Genomic DNA, 22,238 nt, shown 5'->3' with positions numbered 1-22,238 from the left:
TGTGCAATTTAAGAGGTTAATGCCCCGCCCTCTGCCCCCAGTACTTCTATGGCACCCGAAATCCTGTTTGTTTAATAGCTGCTTTTAATGTTAAAATATACAAGGCCAGGGGCTCCTGGCGGGGTCAGTCAGCGGTGCGGGAGACTCTTGATCCTTGGGGTTGTGGGTTCGAGCCCCATGCTGGGTGCAGAGATTACTTAAAAATAAAATCTTAAAAAAAAAATTACGCAAAGCCAAAGAGAATTTATGAATTCTTGCTCAACATTTTTTAGATTTAGCTGTGGTGGTTCAGTTATAGCAGGTTTAGGAAACACTTTCCTTTTGACCTATTGATTTGGCTTTCTTGCTTATATATTTATCATTCTTCCTCAATTTTCTTTCTGTCTGGGCTTTGAAGTAGGAAGAAAAGAACTTAGGGAAACTCTGGTTTGGGGAGATAAAAGTGTCCCTGGGGTTTCTTTGCCTTTGTCTCTGTATTAACCCTTTTATATGTGTACATACCCATTTTCTTCCATATCGTGATCGAAAATTCTAGCCTTAATCCTTAGATATGGCTCTCAAAAGAAGAATGGCCCATAGAAGAGGCATTTTGGTACACATATTGAACTCACTGTGAGAAATAAACACATTGGTCTTATACATCCTTACACCTTTTAGTGATTGGTTTGAATTAAAATACCATTGGAGTATTGCCTATAAACAAGTGTGTGTTCCTTTCCACAGCTATCCTGAAATATTCTTTCTTCTTCTTAGCCTGTAGTTTCGTATGCAGTTATGTGGCAGGTATATATAGATCTGCCTTGTACTTTAATAAATGATTATTTGTCACAGTAGGGCTATAATCAATTCTGTTTAATAAAGTTGCTAATTGTTCTCTTCATTGGATTTGAGGTGTCTTTTTCAACTCTGATTGATGTTGGCAATATTTTCATCCCAAATTAGTGTTCTCCTAGCTATCCAACAAGTGTTTGTGTTTCATTCTCCTGTACTGGTAGAAAGTGGGCTTATTTTAATAAGCTTGTAAGCAAAATATATGGAGGATGGTAAACTTTTCCTGGAGAAAGGTCATGATGTATTTGAAAATCAAATGTAGTCTCCTGATTGGAAGGGCCATTAATGTCTTTGTAGTCCATCAGCACAAATAAATGAGAGTTGCTTAGAAAGCACACATTTTCCATATATTATGAAAGGCAAAGCTACCCTTTCTGTTAATAGGAAAACCATTTTATGTTAATTGCTCTTTTTAAAAAGAGCAACATGATAGACCATACAATCTTAACCCTATCCGCCAAGTTTTAACACTTAAAAAAATTTTTTTTTTTCTTTTAAATTTTGGAAGTACTTTTACATTAGGGGAGACCACAAAACTCCATTGTGGATACAACCATCAATATTAGCATATTTCTAGATGCCAGGATCCCTGGGGTTTTCCTGCACCAGGAGACTTAGTAGAAGCCTTAACTGTCATCATGCCTAAAGTTATTTCTCACCTGTAATTTGTGAGCTGTTGTTAATGGCTGTGATGTTTTCACAAAGAGGATACAAGACAAAGGAAGACTGTAGAGTCATTGATTGTTTTATCTAATATAAGATAAAATTGTTCATGAAATCCCTTTTAGTGTTCTGTTTCTGTGAATGACGCCATTCCCTCGTTGAGTAATGAAGCCATGCCTAACATCGTCTTCCTCGACTCCCTAGCTAATCTGTCACCAAGGCTTACCAGTCGGGCTGTCTGATACCTTGAATCTGTTTCTCCACTGCACTGCCTTAGCCCAAGGTACCAATCTCCCTCCCTCTCTTTCTCCAAATTTCTTTGCCATCCTGCAGCCGGAAAAAGTATCACAGCTCCGTTCTGACGGTATTAACTTTGTGCTTGAAACATCTCAGCATCTCGGGGCACCTGGATGGCTCAGTCGGTTAAGCATCCAACTCTCGGGTTTTGGCTCGGGTCACGATCTCATGGTTTATGATTTAGAGCCTCACATCAAGCTCTGTGCTAACAGCGCAGAGCCCGCTTGGGATTCTCTGTCTCCCTCTCTCTGTGTCTAATCCCTGCTCATGGTCACTCCTGCTCTCTCTCTCTCAAAATAAAGAAAGCAGGGGCACCTGGTTGGCTCAGTTGGTTAAGTGTCCGACTTCAGCTCAGGTCATGATCTCTCGGTTTGTGAGTTTGAGCCCCGCATCGGGCTCTGTGTTGACAGCTCAGAGCCTGGAGCTGCTTCAGATTCTGTGTCTCTCCGTCTCTCGGTCTCTCCCATGCTCATGCTCTGTCTCTGTCTCTCAATTGTAAATAAATGCTAAAAAATTAAAAAAAGAAAAAAAGAAAAAGAAAGAAAGCAAAAAAAACCAAAACAAAAACTCTCAGCACCTCAGGATAAAGATGGAAGTCCTTTCTTGGTGTGTACACTGTCTAGCCTTGCCTCCTTATGCCTCTCCTCCCTTCTCTCACTGCTGTCTGCCTCCAGTCTATGTTCCCACCACATGATGCTCTGAAGTGCTGCCGTCTTCAGGAGACTTCCCTGACCACCTCCATACCCAAGCCTCAGTTAAATTCCCTTTCTGTATGCTGTTTGGCACTGTGTTCTTTCCCTTGGTGCAACATCTAGGAGTGTGATCACACTTTTGTATGTGTGAGTATGGACTCTTGCACTAAACTGTAAGTCCCATGAGAGCAGGGACCATAAGTTTTTGCTCACTCTTGTGTCCTAGGCATTTAGCACGTTGCTTTGCAAGATAGTAGCTGCTCAACAAAATTTTGTTGTGTGAGTGAATTACTGGAACTTTAGCCTTTACTATAGTGGTTTAATCTGTTAAGGGATGAAAAGTGAGACGTGTGCTTCTATTAGAGCAGTCTTCAGCTGGATTATAGGTTCCCAAGTTCCGAAGTACTCAGATGGGGAGTGAGGGTTAGATTTTTTTCCATTGACATTTTGCTTTGATCATGTAAGTCCAACAATGATTGTTTTTTCTGGCCTAACTCCTGGGGAAGGGCTTTGTTTATGAAGATAAAAATAGTAAATAATGAAGTTTTAAAAGATCAGTTCTACTGTCACAAACCATGGGATGACTCTACCTTTGTGTCAGCTGTTTTGGAGTAAACCTGGATGTTTTCCCTTTTGGCAGGCTCTTGCAGCCAACGCCGGAACAGGATTTGCTGTCGCCGAGCCTCAGATTGCAATGTTTTGTGGGAAGTTAAATATGCATGTGAACATTCAGACTGGGAAATGGGAACCTGACCCAACAGGCACCAAGAGCTGCTTTGGAACAAAAGAAGAAGTTCTTCAGTACTGTCAGGAGGTAAGAGTGGTGCCAGAATGTGAAAACTGCTCTTTTCTGGGTCATGCTTGAAACTGCTTACCTTAGAAATAGATACTCTGTCATTCTGCTTTTTGACCTAAGATCACATTGCCAATGATGGAACACCAGGCGTTTTCTTTCTGAATATATACGACACGACTGAGGCTTGTCAGAGGCTCTGCCTGTGTGTGCTGTGAGCTCTTGGTTCCTTGAGGAGGGAACAGTGCAGAAGCTGGGCAGGTCCCGTACAAGTAAAGCCCGGCTCTCTTGCTTCTCACTTGCAGTGTGGGAGGACGTGAAGTCAAATGTGTGTATCTTGTGCTCTCCACTTGCTCATAGAAAGCCACCAGTATTGTAAATGATAATCTCAGGTCTGACTTGAGTCAGAACTTGACCTAGAAGGGGCTATGAGATGCTTTAACTTCTTGCCAGGACTAGCACAGAGAGCCAGCATTGAAGTATTACTCTATAATCTCATCAACAGACCTTTCCATGGACTTGCCCTTTAAATGTTTTTCTTCTCAGCTCTTTACATGCGTCCTACAAATGGGCTTGATACCTCATCGATTTATTTTGGGCTTGAAAGCTTGCTGCTTTTGTATGTCCTTAAATAAAGATGACTTTTTTTTTTTTTTTTTTTTAAAGAGAATGCATTAGAAGTGATCAGAAATCTACCTGTCAAAAGAAAACTAATAGTTACAGTATCTTTTGACTTGCTGAGTTCTTCAGTTAGAACCAGGGGCAGCAGGAGTGGAGGCTTAGATTTATACAGGATAATGATGACGCTGAGTAGCAGACACCCTTACTTGCAAATGAATGTCCATTTATTATGGATAAAGTCAATTTATTGTGTGTTTTCTTTTCCCTTGCAGATGTATCCAGAGCTACAGATCACAAATGTGATGGAAGCAAATGAGCCGGTCAGTGTTGACAATTGGTGCCGGAGGGACAAAAAGCAGTGCAAGAGTCACATCGTGATACCTTTCAAGTGTCTTGGTGAGTGTCCTTTAGATGATCATGGTTGCTTCTTGGGAAGTAGAGGTTGCTCATTTTTAAATTTGATTTTCTCTTGCCTCACAGTGAAATAGCTACACCTGTTAAGAAGCTGAGGGCTACAGGAATGTATTGGGGGACTTCTTTTTTGAATATTTATTGCCTTCTAGTGTTGATGGTTGACTTGTCTTTGATGGTTATTACCTCCCTCACCATGGGCACCCTCAGTCTTTTAAGGATGAGCCTTTTGCATGGCACTGAGAGTGCTGCCTTCAGGGCCTCCCAGCTTTGCCTTGCAGTGAGTGCTTGAAACTCCTGCTGTGTAATCATAGCAGTGAGTGGTACTGAACAGCCCAAGGGATGGAATCTTCTGTTCCTCCTGTACATATTTTGCAAGGTCCTAAGATCCTGTATTGCTAGGCAGGCCGGACTTGTGGTAGTCTCTGAGAGACGCGACCCCTAGCTGTCTATGCACCCCTGCCTTTCTGAAGGGCCATGACTGCTACAGGTGTTTCTGACTTAGTGTTGGTGTTGATACATTCTCACATGTATCCAAATCAACCAAAGGAGGAGTTGGCACCTTAGTGACCGTGTTTATGCGGCAATTACTGTTGTCAAGTATCCAGTAGGGAGAAAGGGGGGGCATTGCGGGTGCTGGACACCATTTACTTTACAGTGCAGCGTCATGCAGTGGGGTGAGGCCTGGAAGCCTTGTGCGTGGTGTAGCTGAGAGATGTTCTTCCAATCCATTTGGCCCCGAGATCTCTGGGTATGAGGTTTCATTCGCTGCCTGTCAAACCCTGGAACTAAATGAAGCAAGAGTGTAGTTTTGAATATTTGTAGTCAGTAGGTAGGCAGTACTTGCATTTGTTTCTTCCTTTTGCACCATTACCCCTGAAGACTTTGCAGCCTGGTCTTCCCCTTGCTACGTGTCTTTATGACTTGCTGGCTCCAGTCCTTACCCAGAACTCTGAGTTGAGACCTGGGAGACCTTTATCTCCCTACATCCAGTCAGTTTTCCAAGCCTCATTCTTACCCCTTCAATATGACTTCAGTCTGTGGTTCCCAAACTGTGCACTGAGGCACCCCAGGGCGTTGCAGCAGACTCACACAGTGTGGAGCATTGTGGGATAGTTTTGGTTTTTCAAAGGAGACCTCTTTCAGACATCCCATGAACTGGAGGTATTTACAGTATCAACATCCTGTCAGTCCATTCCTTTCAGTGACCTCCTATCTTTATAGAGCGTTGTCTCAGGGGTTCCTGTGTTAAAGAGCCAGCATCACAGCAGAATAACCTGGGAAGAAGAGACGAGGGTGATGGTGTCCAGTCGATTGTAACATTGGAAGAGTCGTGCAGCGTCCGGCATGCGCTAAGGGGTTAGGACACGAGGACTTACTATGTTGTTGGACCCAGCTACCTAGCTTTGGGTATTCTTTTGGCCTTGAAGTGCTGTGAAAATATTACTGAGACACTCGGGGTGCTGCTACTTGAAGGTCGGGACACATCTAGCTTATAATCCTTTTCTTCCTTCTGATTCCTGCTGTGCTAGTTCAGCCGTTCATCCTTTGCCGCCTGGACTGGGACAACAGCCTCGTATGCTTCTCAGTTCTGTTGTCTGGTCTGCTGCCCTCTGACCTAAAATGAAGATCGAGTTGTCTTTCCCGCACATCAAAGCCCGTAGTAGCTCTTCCTCACGTAAAAACTAAGGTTTCATTAAGCTGCCCTGCTTAGTGTAAAAACTCCATAATGTGGCTCTTGCTTTGGCCTTCCCTCTTGTCTGCTCTGTGAGCCACCCAACAACATTGACATCTTGCAGCTCCTGGCCACCCACCGTCCGGGTCTCATTGTTGGAATGCCTTTCCTCTACTTCCCCTGCTAGGGGAGTTCTTCCTTCAAGACTTATTTCAGAGGCTGCTTCCCTTAAAGAAATCTTTTCCTCATGGTTATGTTTTCTCTCCAGACATGCAGATTTCTGAAATTCTCCCAGTGTTGCCGTTGCATCCATCACCCTGTCCAGTGACGATCTGTTTCTGTATCTTTCTCCAACTTCGCTGTAAGCACAGTGAAACCACGGACCCTGCTTTATTTAGTCTTCTCTGTCCTCCAGTACCGTGACAATGTCTAGAACATAGGATGCACTTTAAAAAAAAAAAAAGTTTGTTTTTGAGAAAGAAAGGGAGAGGAAGAGAGCATGAGTGGGGGAGGGGTAGAGAGCAAGGGACACAGAGAATCCCAAGCAGGCTTCCTGCTGCCAGCACAGAGCCCAATGTGGGGCTCAAACCCACAAAACCGTGAAATCATGACCTGAGCCAAAATCAAGAATCAGATGCTTAACCGACTGAGCCACCCACGCGCCCTTCCATAGACTCCTTAGAAAGCATTTTGGTGATAGTCTTTTAGAGTTGCTTTTGCCTTTTAAAATTAAAAATAATTTAGGGGCACCTGGGTCGCTCAAGTGGTTAAGTGTCTAACTTCAGCTCAGGCCGTGATCTCACAGCTCAAGCCCCACATCGGGCTGTCTGCTGTCCGCACAGAGACCATGCTCCCTGCCTCACCCCCCTTCTCTCAAAAAAATAAACAAAAAAAAGGTAGTTTTAAAATAGTTTTAAGTTTACAAAATGGTTAGAAAAATAGTACAAAGAGTTCCTGTACACTCTTTCCTCAGATTTCAGATTTTCCACCTGTACCATTTGACTAATATGGTAAAATTAACCTTATTCACTCCCACAGTACCCCCAACCCTTACCCCCCCCCCCCATTACTGAGTTTTTGTGTTTTGAATCATTTAAGTTGGTGTCTTTTTTTTTTTTTTTTTAACGTTTATTTATTTTTGAGACAGAGAGAGACAGAGCATGAATGGGGGGAGGGGGGGGGCAGAGAGAGAGGGAGACACAGAATTGGAAGCAGGCTCCGGGCTCTGAGCCATCGGCGCAGAGCCCGACGCGGGGCTCGAACCCACGGAGTGTGAGATCATGACCTGAGCTGAAGTCGGACGCTTAACCGACTGAGCCACCTAGGCGCCCCATAAGTTGGTGTCTTTTTATCTCTTAGTACTTCAATATAGATTTTTTAGAAACAAGGACATTCTTCTATATGATCACATCATCAAAATTGGGAAACTATTATTGATCCAAATCTAATCTGTAGACCCTGTTCAGATTTCACCTTTTGTTCCAATAATACCGGGATCTGATTCAAGATCACACATTGTATTTAGTCTCTTCTCGTCTTTCGTGACCTTGACTTTTTTAAAGAGTACAAATTACTTTGTGGAAATGCCTTGCAATTCGGGTTTGTCTTATGACCTTTTGATTTACACATTTTTGAGGGGACTACCGTACATGTATTCTTCTTGCAGCATAACATTAGGAGTTGCACGATGTCAGTTCCATTACCCATGATAACATTTATCCCCTGGCTAAGATGGTGTTGGCATTCACTTATTTCCTTAAGCACTTGTCCAGATTTGACAAAAAGATGCTCTAGGCTGATCCTGTGTTTTCCTGACTCTACCCCTGGAATCTGCCATTTCTCCAGGAAGCCCTGGTTTCTTTCAGTGGAGAATGGTGTTTAGAAACCAAGTCTGGGCATTATGTGTACTTACTGGTCTGGGATGTTGTTGCTTCTAGGCCCACTCGGACAGAGCCAAGAAACACACGTTGGGGTGCCTAGGTGGTTCAGTCAGTTAAGCATCCGACTCTTGGTTTTGGCTCAGGTCACAGTTTGAGCTCAAAGTCTTCTTGGTATTCTCTTTCTCCCTCCCCCACGCCCGCCCCGTCCTTCTCCCACTTGCACTGTCTGTGTCTCTCTCAAATAAATAAAACTTAAAAAAATACATGCATGTATATATGAGTACATGCACACATAAACATATATTTCTATAGCTACATGTGTATATTAAAAACATTAGCTCATACTGATGTCTTCAGTTCCATTATCCTCACTATATTTACTTACTCAGTATCTTCTGTAAATGATCAGTCTCCACTTTTTAAATTTATTTAAATTTTTGTAACGTTCATTTATTTTTGACAGAGAGAGAGGCAGAGTATGAGTGGGGGAGGGGCAGAGAGAGAGAGGGAGACACAGAATCTGAAGCAGGCTCCAGGCTCTGAGCTGTCAGCACAGAGCCCGACGTGGGGCTCGAACTCACCGCGAGATCATGACCTGAGCTGAACGAAGTCAGACGCTCAACCGACTGAGCCACCCAGGCACCCCTAAATTTTTTTTATTTTAGAGAGGGAGAAAGAGAGAGTGGGAGAGAGGAGCAAATGGGAAGAGGAAGAGAGAAAATCTCAAGCAGGCTTCATGCTGAGTGCAGAGCCCAACACGGGGCCTGATCCCTTGACCCTAAGATCATGACCTGAGCCAAAATCAAGAGTCAGACGCTCAAGCAACTGTGTCACTCAGGTGCCCCAACCTCTGCTTTTGTAATTTAAGTTTAACTTTTTAAGCCTTTAAAGTTTATTTGAGAGGGAGAGAGACAGAGAATCCCAAGCAGGCTGTGCACTGTCAGCATGAAGCCCAACTTGGGGCTTATCACACAAACTGGGAGAGTATAACCTGAGTTGAAACCAAGAGCTGGGTGTTTAACTGACTGAGCCACCCAAGTGCCCGTACTTTTTTTTTTTTTTTTTTTTTTTTGAACGAGTTTGTTGAGATATAATTCATACTCTGTGTAATTCACCCATTTAAAAGTATACAGTTTAATGATTTATAGTATATTCAGTGAGTTATACAACCACACACAATTCTTTTAACGTACAAACTGTACTAAAAATGGATACAGTTAAAAGTAAGAGTTCTGTGCATTTTATTCACCAGAAGTAACTACAGTAGCTGCCTTTGTATGTGTTAAGATGAATACCACATGTTGGAGTAAAGTGATGTAGTAGTATGGTTAGCCTCAGCCCTAGGACCCCCCCCTTTAAGATAATATTGCCTAATGGGGCGCCTGGTCAGCTCCATCAGTGGAGCATGCAACTGTTGACCTCAGAGTTGTGGGCTCAAGCCCCACATTGGGCACAGAGCTTACTTAAGAAAAACAACATAGTACTGCCTAGTAAACCTAAATCGCAGGTAGATAGACCAGAAGGTGTGGAAATGGAAACTGGGAACAGGATTTGTCTATAGTGGTTGGGTTGCCTGTGTTAATTGGCTTGGATATTCTATCGTCCTTACCTGTGTCCTCAGGCACCAGTTTTGTCTGTCATTGTTTTTGCTCGGTTGAGGGAAGAGGGATGTGTCCTGATTACCATGCTTGGAAAGCAGCTTGAGAATGAATTCAGGTTGCTAAGTAGTGGTTGCATCACCTGGTGTCGCACTGCCCACCCGCGTCTGTGTTCATGTCACTCAGCTCTGCCCTCTTCTGATACTTAACCACCCATCAGTGTGACTTTGAACCTGCTGTGTCAGTTCAGTCTTCTCTCTCTTCAAAATGACCTTATATCATAGGTTACTACTAATCGACTCCTGTTTATCTCTAACATTTTAGGTGGGTGGGTAGGTAGGTAGGTACGTAGATAGGATGTTCCAAGTAGGACAGAGTTGGTGATGTGTGAAGAAGTGAAACTGCTGGTATTTTGGGGGAAGGTGTTAGTCATCTCTGACATTTATCTGTAGGCTGGCTTCTACACCAAGAGAAGAGGGCTTTGTAAGCCCGTGACTGTTTTTGTTTTGGGTTATTTTTGGATGGAGATCTGGACAGAGCGTTACTGTGATGTGAGCACTGCCAAAGACAGTTCTCATTCTCAGAGGCTTTGGGGGCCATCTTCAGCAATGGTGCACCATGGTCTCTCACTTGCCCATTGCAGGTGTCTGCTTGCAAGGCAGCTTCTACCTTTGAATTCACGTTTGCCCTGTTCCCAGCATGGACCCTTGTGTGTTTTCGCTTGCGAGAATTATCTTGGGTCTTTAATATCAGAGCCCTATTGACCTCAGGGACATCTAGGGATGGCTGCTATACCTCACGGGAAATTGCAGTGGGTGGTCAGGTTGATTCTCTGGGCTCCCTCTCATGACAGAAGGCTATCTTCTCCCACCTGGTTACCACTTCCATGAGCCCCATAACTGAAACGGTCTTCCAGCTGTTCGCAGCTGTAGAGTACTTTCGCAGTAGGTTTTTAAAAACTGTGTGTGAGTGTTGGTGCTGCTGAGGGCTTCCCCAAGTAGGGAATAACAACCTTTGTTATTTTTGAAAGGAATTTCAGTAACTCTGGAAGAGCTCTAAAACCTGATGGCTATCATGGCCTTGATGGATGGACGTGATATGGAAAAGAAACAATCCTAGGGAATGGATGGGGGTTGAAGATAGATCATAAATGCAGCTTAAGTGAAATCCTGTAGGTTTAGGTTTTGTTAAATTGCCATATTCATTCCTCAGCTTTTTAAATAGCGAAAACTCTATAACCTTCTGTGTCCCGTGACTTGCGAAATTGTGGCCATTATCTATTACAACCTAACTGACTAAATTGAAGATTGTTAACAAACTTCGGTAAAATTCTAAACTGAGACCAAACCATTTTCAGTGTTTGTCTATAAAACAGTAATATTGATCTGCCTAAGTCAGTTTTTTTTTTTTTTTCTTAGAAGCTTCTGATAAATGTAGCAAAGGCAAAAAAAAAGTAATAGTGAAAATGCCAGAAAACAAATGTTGGGATCGAAATGTGTTCCTCTTTAGTTTACATGCTTAATAAGTTTATTTTCCAATAAAAGAACGTGGGGGAAGCAAAAATAATTTCCAGTTTCTACACCATGATTAACATTTTGGTGTATATAGACAAGACTTTTTTCTTTGGACACATACAGAAATATGTGTATTTTTAAATGCATTTTTTTCTTCCTAAAAGAGGTCATACTACATATGCTGCCTTGTTTTTTGAATTTTTTTTTTAATATTTAGATTTAAACATCTATTATGTGCTGTTCTTATGGAGATATATCAACATATCTGTATGGTTCTTTGCCTATATTTGTATAGACTTACCCTTAAGGAGTTAACCAGGGTGAAGGAGGAATGTTAGGGATATGGAGTATGTTTCTTTCTTTCTTTCTTTTTAAAATTATTTAACCACTATGGAAGTTTTTCCATGTTAAATATAAACGTAAACCGTATTTCCTGTGACCTGATGGTATTCCGTTGTATGTAACTGCCATCATTTAATTCCTGATTGATGGGCATCTAAGTTAGTTTCAGTGTTTGATATTAGCAACACAGCAATGAATATCTTTGTTTTACTTGCTTAATTATTTCCTTAGAGTGTGTTGTTGGAATTGCAGTTGTTAAAGAGTATTCTTTTGTTTTGTTTTATTTTTACGTTTTAGTTCCTGGTCCAATTTCAGTGGTGTTAATTCTCTTCTGGTTTTCAGAGGTCAGACAGATCGAGTCAGTCATGGGATAGCTAAGGGTTGGTAGCATTTAATTTTACTGTGTAGCATGGAGTTAATTATTGAATTACTGACATTTTAGAAGTTTTGATTTTAAACTTCTTTCTGAAATACAGCGTTTGAAGGATACTGAAAAGGTAAAATATGATGGTGACTCAGTACTCATCATCCTGACTTAAGTTCTTCAACAGCTTGCCAGGTCTGCTTCATCCGCACCTTATTTTGTCATAGAGGGAGTAAATGTTTCAAAGCCCCATCCTTTCTTCCCTTTTCCTCCCTCTTGCCCTCCCTCACTCCCTCCCTTGTTCTCAAGGTGGCCACTACCCACTTGTTGGCATGTATTATTCTCACGCATGCTTTTGTTTTTGGGGGAAAGAACCCAAGTTTCAGTAGCTACTTTTCTTTCTCATTAATTTTTAAATTTTAATTCCAGTGTAGGTAACATGCAATGTTATATTGGTTTCAGGTGTACAGTGTAGTGACTCAGCACTTCTGTACCTGACTCAGTGCTCATCATGATAAGTGTGCTGTTAATCCCCATCCCCTGTTTCACCCACCCACCCATCCCCGGCTTCCCTCTGTCTCACACATGTTTTTATACTTTTGCTGTATACAGATGTTTCTATAAACCATTTGTTTTTGTGTTTTTAAGCTTACATAAATGGTATCATTCTGTACCTGACATCACTTTTACAACTTGCTTTTACTTTACATCATTTTGGGGTGTATCTAATGTGTGATCCAAGTAGATTTCATTCATTTTAACTCAATATATAGTATTCCACTGTATGTTTATTTCTGTTAGTATTTTTTCCACTGTTTTTTATTGATTTTTAAAATATTTATTTATTTTTAGGGGAGTGCCAGCGGGGGAGGGGCAGAGAGAGAGGGACAGAGGATCCAAAGTGGGCTTTGTGCTGACAGGCTGACAGCAGTGAGCCTGATGTGGGACTCAGGCCTACGAACCATGAGGTCATGACAAAGATTGATGCTCAACCCACTGAGCCACCCAGGTGCCCCCCACTGTATTTTTTAAAAACCCGGTTTGTTTATTACCTCTGTAGACTAGATATATAGTAATAAAATTGCTGGGTTTAAAAAAAAATACTTATTTTGAGAGAGAGAAAGAGCACGAGCTGAGGATAAGGGGCAGGGGGAAAGAGAGAAGAGAGAGCGAGAGAGAGTCCCAGGCAGACTGCACGCTCTCAGCACAGAGCCGGACATGGGGCTTGAACCCATGAACTGTGAATCATGCCCTGAGCCAAATCAAGAGTTTGGCCCTTAATTGACTGAGCCACCTAGGTGCCTCTAAAATTGCTGTTTTAAATGTTTTTCTGATGTTGCAATTGTAAACATAAAATTGATGTTTTAACAAATTGTAGATTTCTGTATGATAACTGTGGTTGTATATATAGTTTGCTTTATATAAAACTAGTTACTCAGCTCAAGACTCACCAACATTACCATCAGTAATTAGAAATAGCACACTTGCATACTGCTTAGTGCTTACTGTGTACCAGAATCAGCTCTAAGCTTTTCAGGTGTTGTATTATATTATGTCATTTATCATCACACAGGATAAGGAAATCGAGGCACGGAAAGGTTAATAAGTAAGTTAACCTTCTTTATGCCTAAAACCATTCTGCTGATAATGATGGTGCTGAAATAGAACCCTGGCATTTAACCCTATACACACTGTTCATTAATACACTCTTTTGTTGCTTTTTGTCATAAACTAAGTATAAAATTGCCTAGTCAATACAGCATAATCACATTAATACAATATGAGTTGGTGGTTGGGTGTCAGGGTTTAAGTAATTTCTACTTGGTTGAATATCAGGATTGTTTCTTCTAGTAGAGGCACATCCTCATTTATCATGAGGATTTGGGATTTTTTAAGCATTGTGTCTAGTTGATGGAAAAAGTGTACATGTTCTAGCTCTAGCCTTTAGGGCCTCAAGGCAACACTATGTCTAACTTACTTTGTGTTCCTGCATGAGGAAATTGGCTTCCAAATTCCCTGTACTAATAGTGGTGTGAAACGTCACTACCCTGTGTAAAGTTCTGAAGTGGGGAGGCTGTTTTTACTGCCCCAGCGTAATGTCACAGCACATCTTCCCCCTTAAAGTAGATTAAGGACTCCTTCCACTTGTCACATGGGTCACGGAAGGATTGACTTGTACAGTGCCCATAGACTGAGGCCCGAGGCTGAGGGGTCCTGGAGAACCAGGCCATGATGATGAGCTTGGGGGGGGTCTACACAGACTTTGCATTAAGGTCAAAGCCCTACGACCTTTCTCAGGCCAGATTACTTTCATATTCTATGCTTCCTTCTTTAAAAAAAGAAAAAAGAAAAGAGAATCTCAGAGGTTAGCCTGCCTGCTTCCTTTCCCTTGCCTCCACTTACTACATCTCTTCCTGAACTAAGCACACACCTCTCTCCCTCTCTTTGTTTTCCTCCACTTAGACCCTGTATGGAGCATATTGGTGATGCATCAGAATCTCCTGGAATGCTTGTTCAATGAAAATTACTGAATCCTACCTTAGACCTACTGAATTAGAATCTCTGGGTGATGCTCCCGTGATATATGAATTTTTTTTTTTTTTAATTTTAGCTCTATGCCCCACGTGGGGCTTGAAATCAAGAGTCATCACATGCTGTACTGACTAAGCCAGCCAGGCGCCCCAGAGATACATGAATTTTTAACTTTTTATTATGGAATGTACAAACATGCCCAAAAGAGAAAAATAATACTGTTAACCCTTATGTACCCATTGGCCAGCTATGCAGCAATCATTAGTTCATGAGCCCCTTTTACGTTGTCTGTGGACAATCCCACCCACCTACTCTTGATTATTTGGAAACACATCACAGATAATATTTTTTTTTCCTGTAAATATTTCAGTGTGTATTTCTAAAAGATCATCTGTTTTTTAAACAACTATGTATATTTTCCTCACAGCTTTTTATTTTTGAAAAGTTTTAGACCTATAGAAAAAAAATGTAACCATGAATACTTCTGTACTCTTTACCTGGGTTCTCTGCTTTTGTCTTCTCTCACTCTGTGTGTGTGTGTGCATCTTACGTATCTTTTATTGTTGTTATTACACCCTTTGAAAGTAAGTTGGGACATTGTGAAAATTTACTTCTAAATATTCAGCTTGTTTCTCCTAAGAGCAAGGACATTCTCTAACATAACTACGATACAGTAATCACACTTTGGGCAGTTTCTCTCTAACTATCCAAATAGTGTCCTTTATAGCTTTCCTTTAAAAAGGATTGAACTATTACATTTGGTCTGCAACAGTTCCCCAATCAACTTTTTTTTTTAAATCTTTCACAACAATGGTATTTTTTTAGTTTAGGCCATTTGTTTAAATATATCCCTGAATTTGAATTTGTCTTACTGTTTTATCATGATTAGATTCAAATAACATATTTTTGGCAGAAAGACTGTGTAGTGATATATTTTTTTTTTTTTAATGTTTATTTATTTTTGAGACAGAGACAGAGCATGAACAGGGGAGGGGCAGAGAGAGAGGGAGACACAGAATCTGAAACAGGCTCCAGGCTCCGAGCTGTCAGCACAGAGCCCGACGCGGGGCTTGAACTCACGGACCGTGAGATCATGACCTGAGCTGAAGTCAGACGCTTAACCGACCAAGCCACTCAGGCGCCCCTTTCTTTTTTTGTAATGTTTGTTTATTTTTGAGAGAGAGAGAGAGAGAGAGAGAGAGAACGTGAGCAAGGGAAGGGCAGAGAAGGGGGGGAGACCGAGAATCCCAAGCAGGGTATGCACTGTCAGTGCAGACCTGATGTGGGGCTCAAACACAAGAACCGTGAGACAACGACCTGAGCCAAAGTCAAGAGTTGGACACTCCACCGACTGAGCCACCCAGGTGCCCCAGTGAGATTTTCTTCTTAGGACATCACATATATCAGCTTGTCACTGTTGGTGATGTTAAGCTGGTCACCCGCTTAAAGTAGCATCTGCCAGAGTTTTGGATCGCAAAGGCACCCATTCCCTTCTATCGATGAGTCTTCCCTGAATCAGTGGTGCTTTGTCTTAGAGCTACATGTTTTTAGGTACACAAAAGGACCAAAGTAAGATTCGTCTATACTTCAAAGGAACACCTGGTCTTAGTTTCTTGGGGATATTGTTGTTAGAAATAATGTGGGCAGAAATAGGGATGTAGGAGGCTAGGAATATTAATTAATGTGAACTCAAAGGTCGTGGGGAGTATCTGTGTGCTTTTGAGATCATGGAATTGGGGGGTGGGGGGGAATTCCCATTCCTGTTCCACCCCTCCTGTATTCTGATAGCCCTGCAATTGGACTGTAAGGGATTGGAGTCCAGGAAGAGTGAGGAAAGTGCCAGGCATCATGACCTGAACAGGATGTTGAGCTCTTGTAGCTGCTTTACCTGGAGCTGTAACATCCAGCTGACCTTTGAAGATGAGAGAGGCACATCAACTTACATAAATTAGAGACTGCTCCTGTGCACACCTGACTGTGTAGCTGCCCTGATCTGCAGCGAGGGTCCTTTCTACCTCAAATCATGATCAGGTTTGCTTATAACAATGCTTTCTCTTTTCCAGTGGGTGAATTCGTAAGTGATGTTCTACTCGTTCCAGAAAAGTGCCAGTTTTTCCACAAAGAGCGGATGGAGGTGTGCGAGAATCACCAGCATTGGCACACTGTAGTTAAAGAGGTAAAAGAATGGATCATGTGTTGTTTTCCTTGTTAAGAGAGAAAGAAAGTAACATTTTCTTCCAAACCTCCTCATGATTTTAAATTGCTTTTATTTTCCCTCTTCAAAGTTTGCAGTTACTTGTACCTTCTAAGTTAAAAATATTTGGGGGCACCTGGGTGGCTCAGATGGTTAAGCCTTTGACTTTTGGTTTTGGCTCAGATCATGATCTCATGGTTCATGAGTTCAAGCCCCGCTTCAGGCTCTGCGTGGACAGTGTGGAGCCAGCTTGGGATTCTCTCTCCCCCCTCTCTCTGCCCCTCCCCGACTCACACATGCTGTCTCTCTCTCTCTCTCAAACTTAAAAAAAATTTTTTTAGGGGTGCCTGGGTGGCTCAGTCGGTTAAGCGTCTGACTGCGGCTCAGGTCATGATCTCGTGGTTCATGAGTTCAAGCCCCTGCTGACAGCTCAGAGCCTGGACCCTGCTTTGGATTCTGTGTCTCCCTCTGTCTCTGCACCTCCCCCACTCACACTCTGTCTCTGTCTCTCAAAAATAAATACGCATTAAAATTAAAAAAAAAATTTTTTTTAAATAAAAATATTTGGGAGGATATTTTTATTGAGAAATACAGTGTTGACAATCCAGCTCCTAAAGTTAAGGATGTTGAAAAGATTGTTAAGCAGGGATGCTGTCCGTGGGATTTCCAAGGAGGCCATCCCAAGCCTTAGGGCCTTAGGGTAAAAATAGCCAATTCTAGAAAATCTATGTCTTGACATGTATCCTCATAGGATTGGATGCCATTTCATTTTTCCAGTGAGGAAAAGTACCCTTTCTTATGCTTGTCTTCTGTGGTTAAGTTGGATCTCTAGTCAGTTTCTTTGGTCAGATTCTGACACAGTGCCCTCACAGTGAGGAATGTAAATTATCACTGACCGCCTTTAGCCGGCATTGATAAGTACTAGAAGAGCTCCCTTTTCCTTAATTTTTTTCTAACTGTGGGCTTTTGTTGTTTCTGGCCCAGATGATGATTCTCCATTGCAAGTTAAACAAAATTGGTAAATCTTCTTAAAATAATAGCATCACAACTTGTTGACAGAAAATTTGTGTGTCTGTGAGAGAATGCTTTACATAGTGGTTTGATAGGGGTTTCTTTTGTTTTTTTATTATTATTTTTTATAATATTTTTATTTTTGAGACAGAGACAGAACATGAACAGGGGAGGGTCAGAGACAGAGGGAGACACAGAATCCGAAGCAGGCTCCAGGCTCCGAGCTGTCAGCACAGAGCCTGACGTGAGGCTTGAGCCCACGGACAGCAAGATCATGACCTGAGCTGAAGCTGGACACTCAACCAACTGAGCCACCCAGGCGCCGATAGAGGTTTCTTTTGGATGAAGCTAGTGATGGGGGACTATTTGACCAAATTTATTAATGTTCTGATGTTGGATCTGTGGGTTTCTTTTAGGCCTGTCTGACTGAGGGGATGACCTTATATCGCTATGGCATGCTGCTGCCGTGTGGGGTAGACCAGTTTCATGGCACTGAATATGTGTGCTGCCCTCAGACAAAGACTATTGAATCGACTGTGTCAAAAGAAGAGGAGGAGGATGAGGAGGAAGAAGAGGAAGAGGATGAAGAGGAAGACTATGATATTTACAAAAGGTAAATTCTTCTACACCTGTGCGATTGTTTTGCTGGTGGCGGTGGGCTGCCGGTCCCTCCCTTCTGGATAAAGTGGTCATTCCCTTGTTCGTGTTGGCATTGAGCCAGCTGGCCTTTCATTGTCGCCCTAGCTGATTGAAGGACTGCCGGTGGCTCTCAGCTTCCTATTCTGTGGCCACGGTATTTTCTACAGGCTAGTGCAGTGCCTGCCCACTTACTCCTCCCTTCCTCCTCCCCAGCTGTAGCTGGGCTGAGGGCTGTAGTGGCACAGCTAAACGTGAGTTGAGCTTATTTCCTGTCTCTGTTTTTGTGTTTCAGCATAGGGAAGAGAATCATTGTTGTGCTTTGCACACAGGAATTGGTCTTAACCTTCCTTTTCTGTTGTGACCTTTAGTGAATTTCCTACCGAAGCAGATTTGGAGGACTTCACAGAAGCAGCTGTGGATGAGGATGACGGGGATGAGGAAGAAGGGGAGGAGGTGGTGGAAGACCGTGATTACTACTACGACACCTTTAAAGGCGATGACTACAACGAAGAGAACCCTACCGAACCCAGCAGCGACGGGACGGTTTCAGAAAAGGAGATTACTCACGACGTTAAAGGTAACCTGATGTATTAAAATTCATCTGGTAATTATTTGCTTACAATTTTAGACTGCATTCATCACAGGTAAGTCACACAGGGAGAGGCGGCACTCCTGGACGCTGGCGTGAAATCCGCTCTCCAGCCCGCTGGTGGTGCCATCTTAGCGCTCAGTGGCCAGGCTGCTGACACGGTCAGGGAGGGACCCAGGATTGAATCAGAAACTGTTGTTGGCATTATAAGGACTGAACTAGAGAACAGGGACCCAGAGGATAAGGGAGAAGATACATGGTTTACACTTGGGCAGGATTCTTCCACATGGAGCCTGCAACATTCTCTCCCCAAGGGGAGCCCCCTCCTCAGTACTTCTAAAGCCCTGACCTTCTACAATGAAATTAACTTCCTTGGTTCTTTTCTTGAGTGTGTGTTCCCATCCGTATGCTGCCCTGTTGGTCCACCAGAAAGATACCTGTGACTGGGAGGGTGGCCTTTAATGACCTACTGGTGAGGGATCAGGCCTAGCAGTTTTTTCATCCTGTCACTGAAAAAAAAAAAAAAGACCATCTAGAGCCATTTACATGCAGCCTCCTGGAGAGTGTCTATCTGATGCCATTTAAGATCTGAAGAATTATTTGGGACTCCCTGTAGGGGAAACACTTAACAGTCTAGATGTTTTTTTTTTTTTTTTTTTTTTAACATTTATTTATTTTTGAGAGAGAGCGAGAGAGAGAGAGAGACAAAGCATGAGTGGGGGAGGGACAGAGAGAGAGGGAGACACACAATCCAAAGCAGGCTCCAGGCTCTGAGCTGTCAACACAGAGCCCAACGAGGGGCTCGAACTCAACGGACCGCGAGATCATGACCTAAGCTGAAGTTGGATGCTTAAACAACTGAGCCACCCAGGCACCCCGACAGTCTAGAAGTTTCTGAGTCATCTTGAAGAAAGTGAAAATGTACATGTATGCAATCCAGGCACTTAAGTAGCATTTCCTATGGTTATCACCAGTAAAATAGCCTCTTCACCCACATTGGTCTCCTTTGATCCTTGATACGACAATCAACAAATCAGGCAAATATCTCAGAAGTGGGAGGCTCACAGAGCTGTGAGACACAGAATTCCTCTCCGTCAGTCTAGACTCAAGACAGTGTGAAAAACACTGTTTTCAGTTCCTAAGTGTCTTTACTACAATCAGGACAGAAAAACGACTATGTCCTCAGGAAGCCCAGGCTTGAGTCGGTGAGATGGTCCACCAGGGCACTTGGGGTCCGCCCAGTCTTGGCCTCCGCTGACATTCAGCAGGTCGTTGAGCATGTGGCCTGGCCTGTCCTCCTCCCACCCATAGCAGTGTGATCAAAGCTGCTGCCTCTGTCCCGCTGACGCTCTGACCGTTTTCACACAGCTGTCTGCTCCCAGGAGGCGATGACGGGGCCCTGCCGGGCCGTGATGCCTCGTTGGTACTTCGACCTCTCCAAGGGAAAGTGCGTGCGCTTTATATATGGCGGCTGCGGAGGCAACAGGAACAATTTTGAGTCTGAGGATTATTGTATGGCTGTGTGTAAAGCGATGAGTAAGTCCTGGCACGCTGGCTTCGTGCAGCGGCTCTGTCCTGTCCGGCGTTCTGTCTCTCCCGGCCGTCCCTGTGACCGCGTCTGTGTCGTGCTCCCTTGCCGACTCAGGTGTTGGCTGTCAGTCGTTTTCCTCTCATCTCTGTGCTTTGTAGACCTAGGCTCTGCTTTCCTGTTGGCAGTCGTGAGCCCAGTTTTGTACGTCCGTGCTCACCGTGGGTCTGGTGGTGGTGGTGGCGGCGTGTCCTCTCCCTGGCACAGCAGAGAGCCCAGGGGCCTGTTCTTTCTTTTCCTTCCTTGTGTCTGTGGGCCCCTGGAGGGCTTCTGTGTTGCTTGGGACAGCAGCCTTACCCTTGGCTGTGTCTAGTTGAAAGGCACAGGGGTGAGCAGATCAGCCATGAGTTCTGCACATTCTTGTTTCCGTTCTTTCCTCCCATTCTCGTCCTTGAGCTACCCTGTCGCCCACCCCCATGGTGCATGTTGGCTGAGGGGGACACTGCTCTTCACACTAGGGACACCAGGAATACTCCTGGGAATCCGGAGTCCTGAAATCTCTTGCTGTCTGCGTTCTGTGGGGAGAGTTCTGCAGCTGAGTGGTGGTAACTGTTTTTCCGATAGTTTGGCAATGTTGGATCATGCAGAGCTTTAGGAAGTGAAAGAATTTTAGTTCGTGTGTCCTTTGGTCACGGAGGAAATTCAGTGGTTCAGCTGAGTTGGGTTTACTTAGACATGGGTAGGAGAAGCTTTGCTTTTCTCCGTGGTTACCCCCCTTCCTTTCTAAGGCCCTCTTTCTCTTATCTTGCAGTGCTAGCCCATGGGTTTGGAAGATCCTCAGGCTGGACACTCATTTCTTGGTTCTGATTCTGGAACTCGTTAGAATAATGAATTGCTGGTCGTTCCCGGTATTTGCTCTTACGATTTTTGGCTGTCGCTTCTGGTGGATTTTCATTCAAATACCAACCTGTTCCTTTTTTCTCCCCCGCCCAAAAGATTTTTAAATCTTAATATTATATGGTGTGCTTTAGCACCTCCACTCCAGCTGCTGCTCTGTGGAGAGACTGTTTTTATTAGAAATCATTGGAAATGTGGAAACAGAATGAGTCCTGAGGGAACTTTGATGGCAGAAACTTTTATTCAGGAAAGATGTGGAGACAGAAATTATTGTGGTATTTCCTATTTTATAAAATTACTTAAAATAAGGGGCAACAAGACATTATTTGGGGGTGAAGCCTGAGGAATCAGGGGTCATTAAAGATCTCACTGAATATGGGAGGTAGTTGTTCCCGTAAAGGGTCAGATAGTGCCGTAAGGTGCTGTGGGGTGGCACTTCCCCAGAGCGTTAGTGGTTTTCCAGTCTGCAAAATTGTAGTTTCCTTATGCGTGTAGTTGGGAGGACTTGCCACAGAGAAATTGTGTTCATGTACTTGTGGGGTTCCCGGCTTGAGTGTTCTGAGAGCCCAGAAGTATCACTGTGCCACCGGCCAAGTTTGTGCTCCCCTCTGAAGGGGTCTGAGGTGGGCGGATGTGCTGGTTTTGTGAGCCAGTTTTCATAGGGACAGAAGGGTGGGTGCCCTTGCATCTTCAGAGCCGGACCTCTTGGGCTGCAATGCCTTTACCTTTTTCTTCCCGGGGGTGGAGGCAGCTTGGGTTTTGTATAATCTTTACCTAGCCCAGTGATACGAACCAAAGACTGTCTCCAACACACAAGCCTTTAAGCCGCAGATGTGCGTTGCTGATGGCAACGTGCTCATTGGCACTGATGGACTTCAGTGCTTTGAAATTCTCTCAGCTGAACTTTTGAGTATCGGGGAATGTGGTTTGTGAAGCTGTATATTCTAATTTAGTTAATCTGAAAATTGGCTGTGGTGATCCTCTTTAGCTTATGTAGGAGCCAAATATTCTTGACAAGATTTTAGTTATAGCTTTTAGGTTTAGAGCTAAGTAAAAATGCCTTGACGGAAGAACTTTGGAGTGGCTGGCTGATTTGTAGTCACATTTGTCAGGTCTACAGTTGTCTTAGTTGTTTTAGTGTCGTATTACAGTTATGCAGTTCTGGAA

At 43.3% G+C, this 22,238-nt stretch overlaps 1 protein-coding gene across 4 annotated transcripts in view; it reads left to right on the top strand.

Annotated features, from left to right (window-relative positions):
* Positions 1-22,238, top strand: part of APLP2 (amyloid beta precursor like protein 2) — an 86,853-nt gene that overhangs the window by 45,793 nt on the left and 18,822 nt on the right. For 2 of the 4 annotated variants that reach the window (XM_060605240.3, XM_060605239.3), the window contains exons 2-7: positions 3,124-3,297; positions 4,170-4,293; positions 16,277-16,389; positions 17,835-18,031; positions 18,426-18,634; positions 20,015-20,182. In XM_060605240.3, coding sequence (XP_060461223.1) covers positions 3,124-3,297; positions 4,170-4,293; positions 16,277-16,389; positions 17,835-18,031; positions 18,426-18,634; positions 20,015-20,182 — 985 coding nt within the window. The remainder of the gene's footprint in view (positions 1-3,123; positions 3,298-4,169; positions 4,294-16,276; positions 16,390-17,834; positions 18,032-18,425; positions 18,635-20,014; positions 20,183-22,238) is intronic. The other 2 variants (XM_060605242.3, XM_060605243.3) reach the window with 1 other exon arrangement.

The sequence above is a fragment of the Panthera onca genome, chromosome D1 (assembly GCF_046562875.1).
Source record: "Panthera onca isolate mPanOnc1 chromosome D1, mPanOnc1 haplotype 2, whole genome shotgun sequence".
NCBI lineage: Eukaryota > Metazoa > Chordata > Mammalia > Carnivora > Felidae > Panthera > Panthera onca.
Note: the sequence above shows the minus strand (reverse complement) of the source record. Positions and strands in the feature narration are given on the sequence as shown.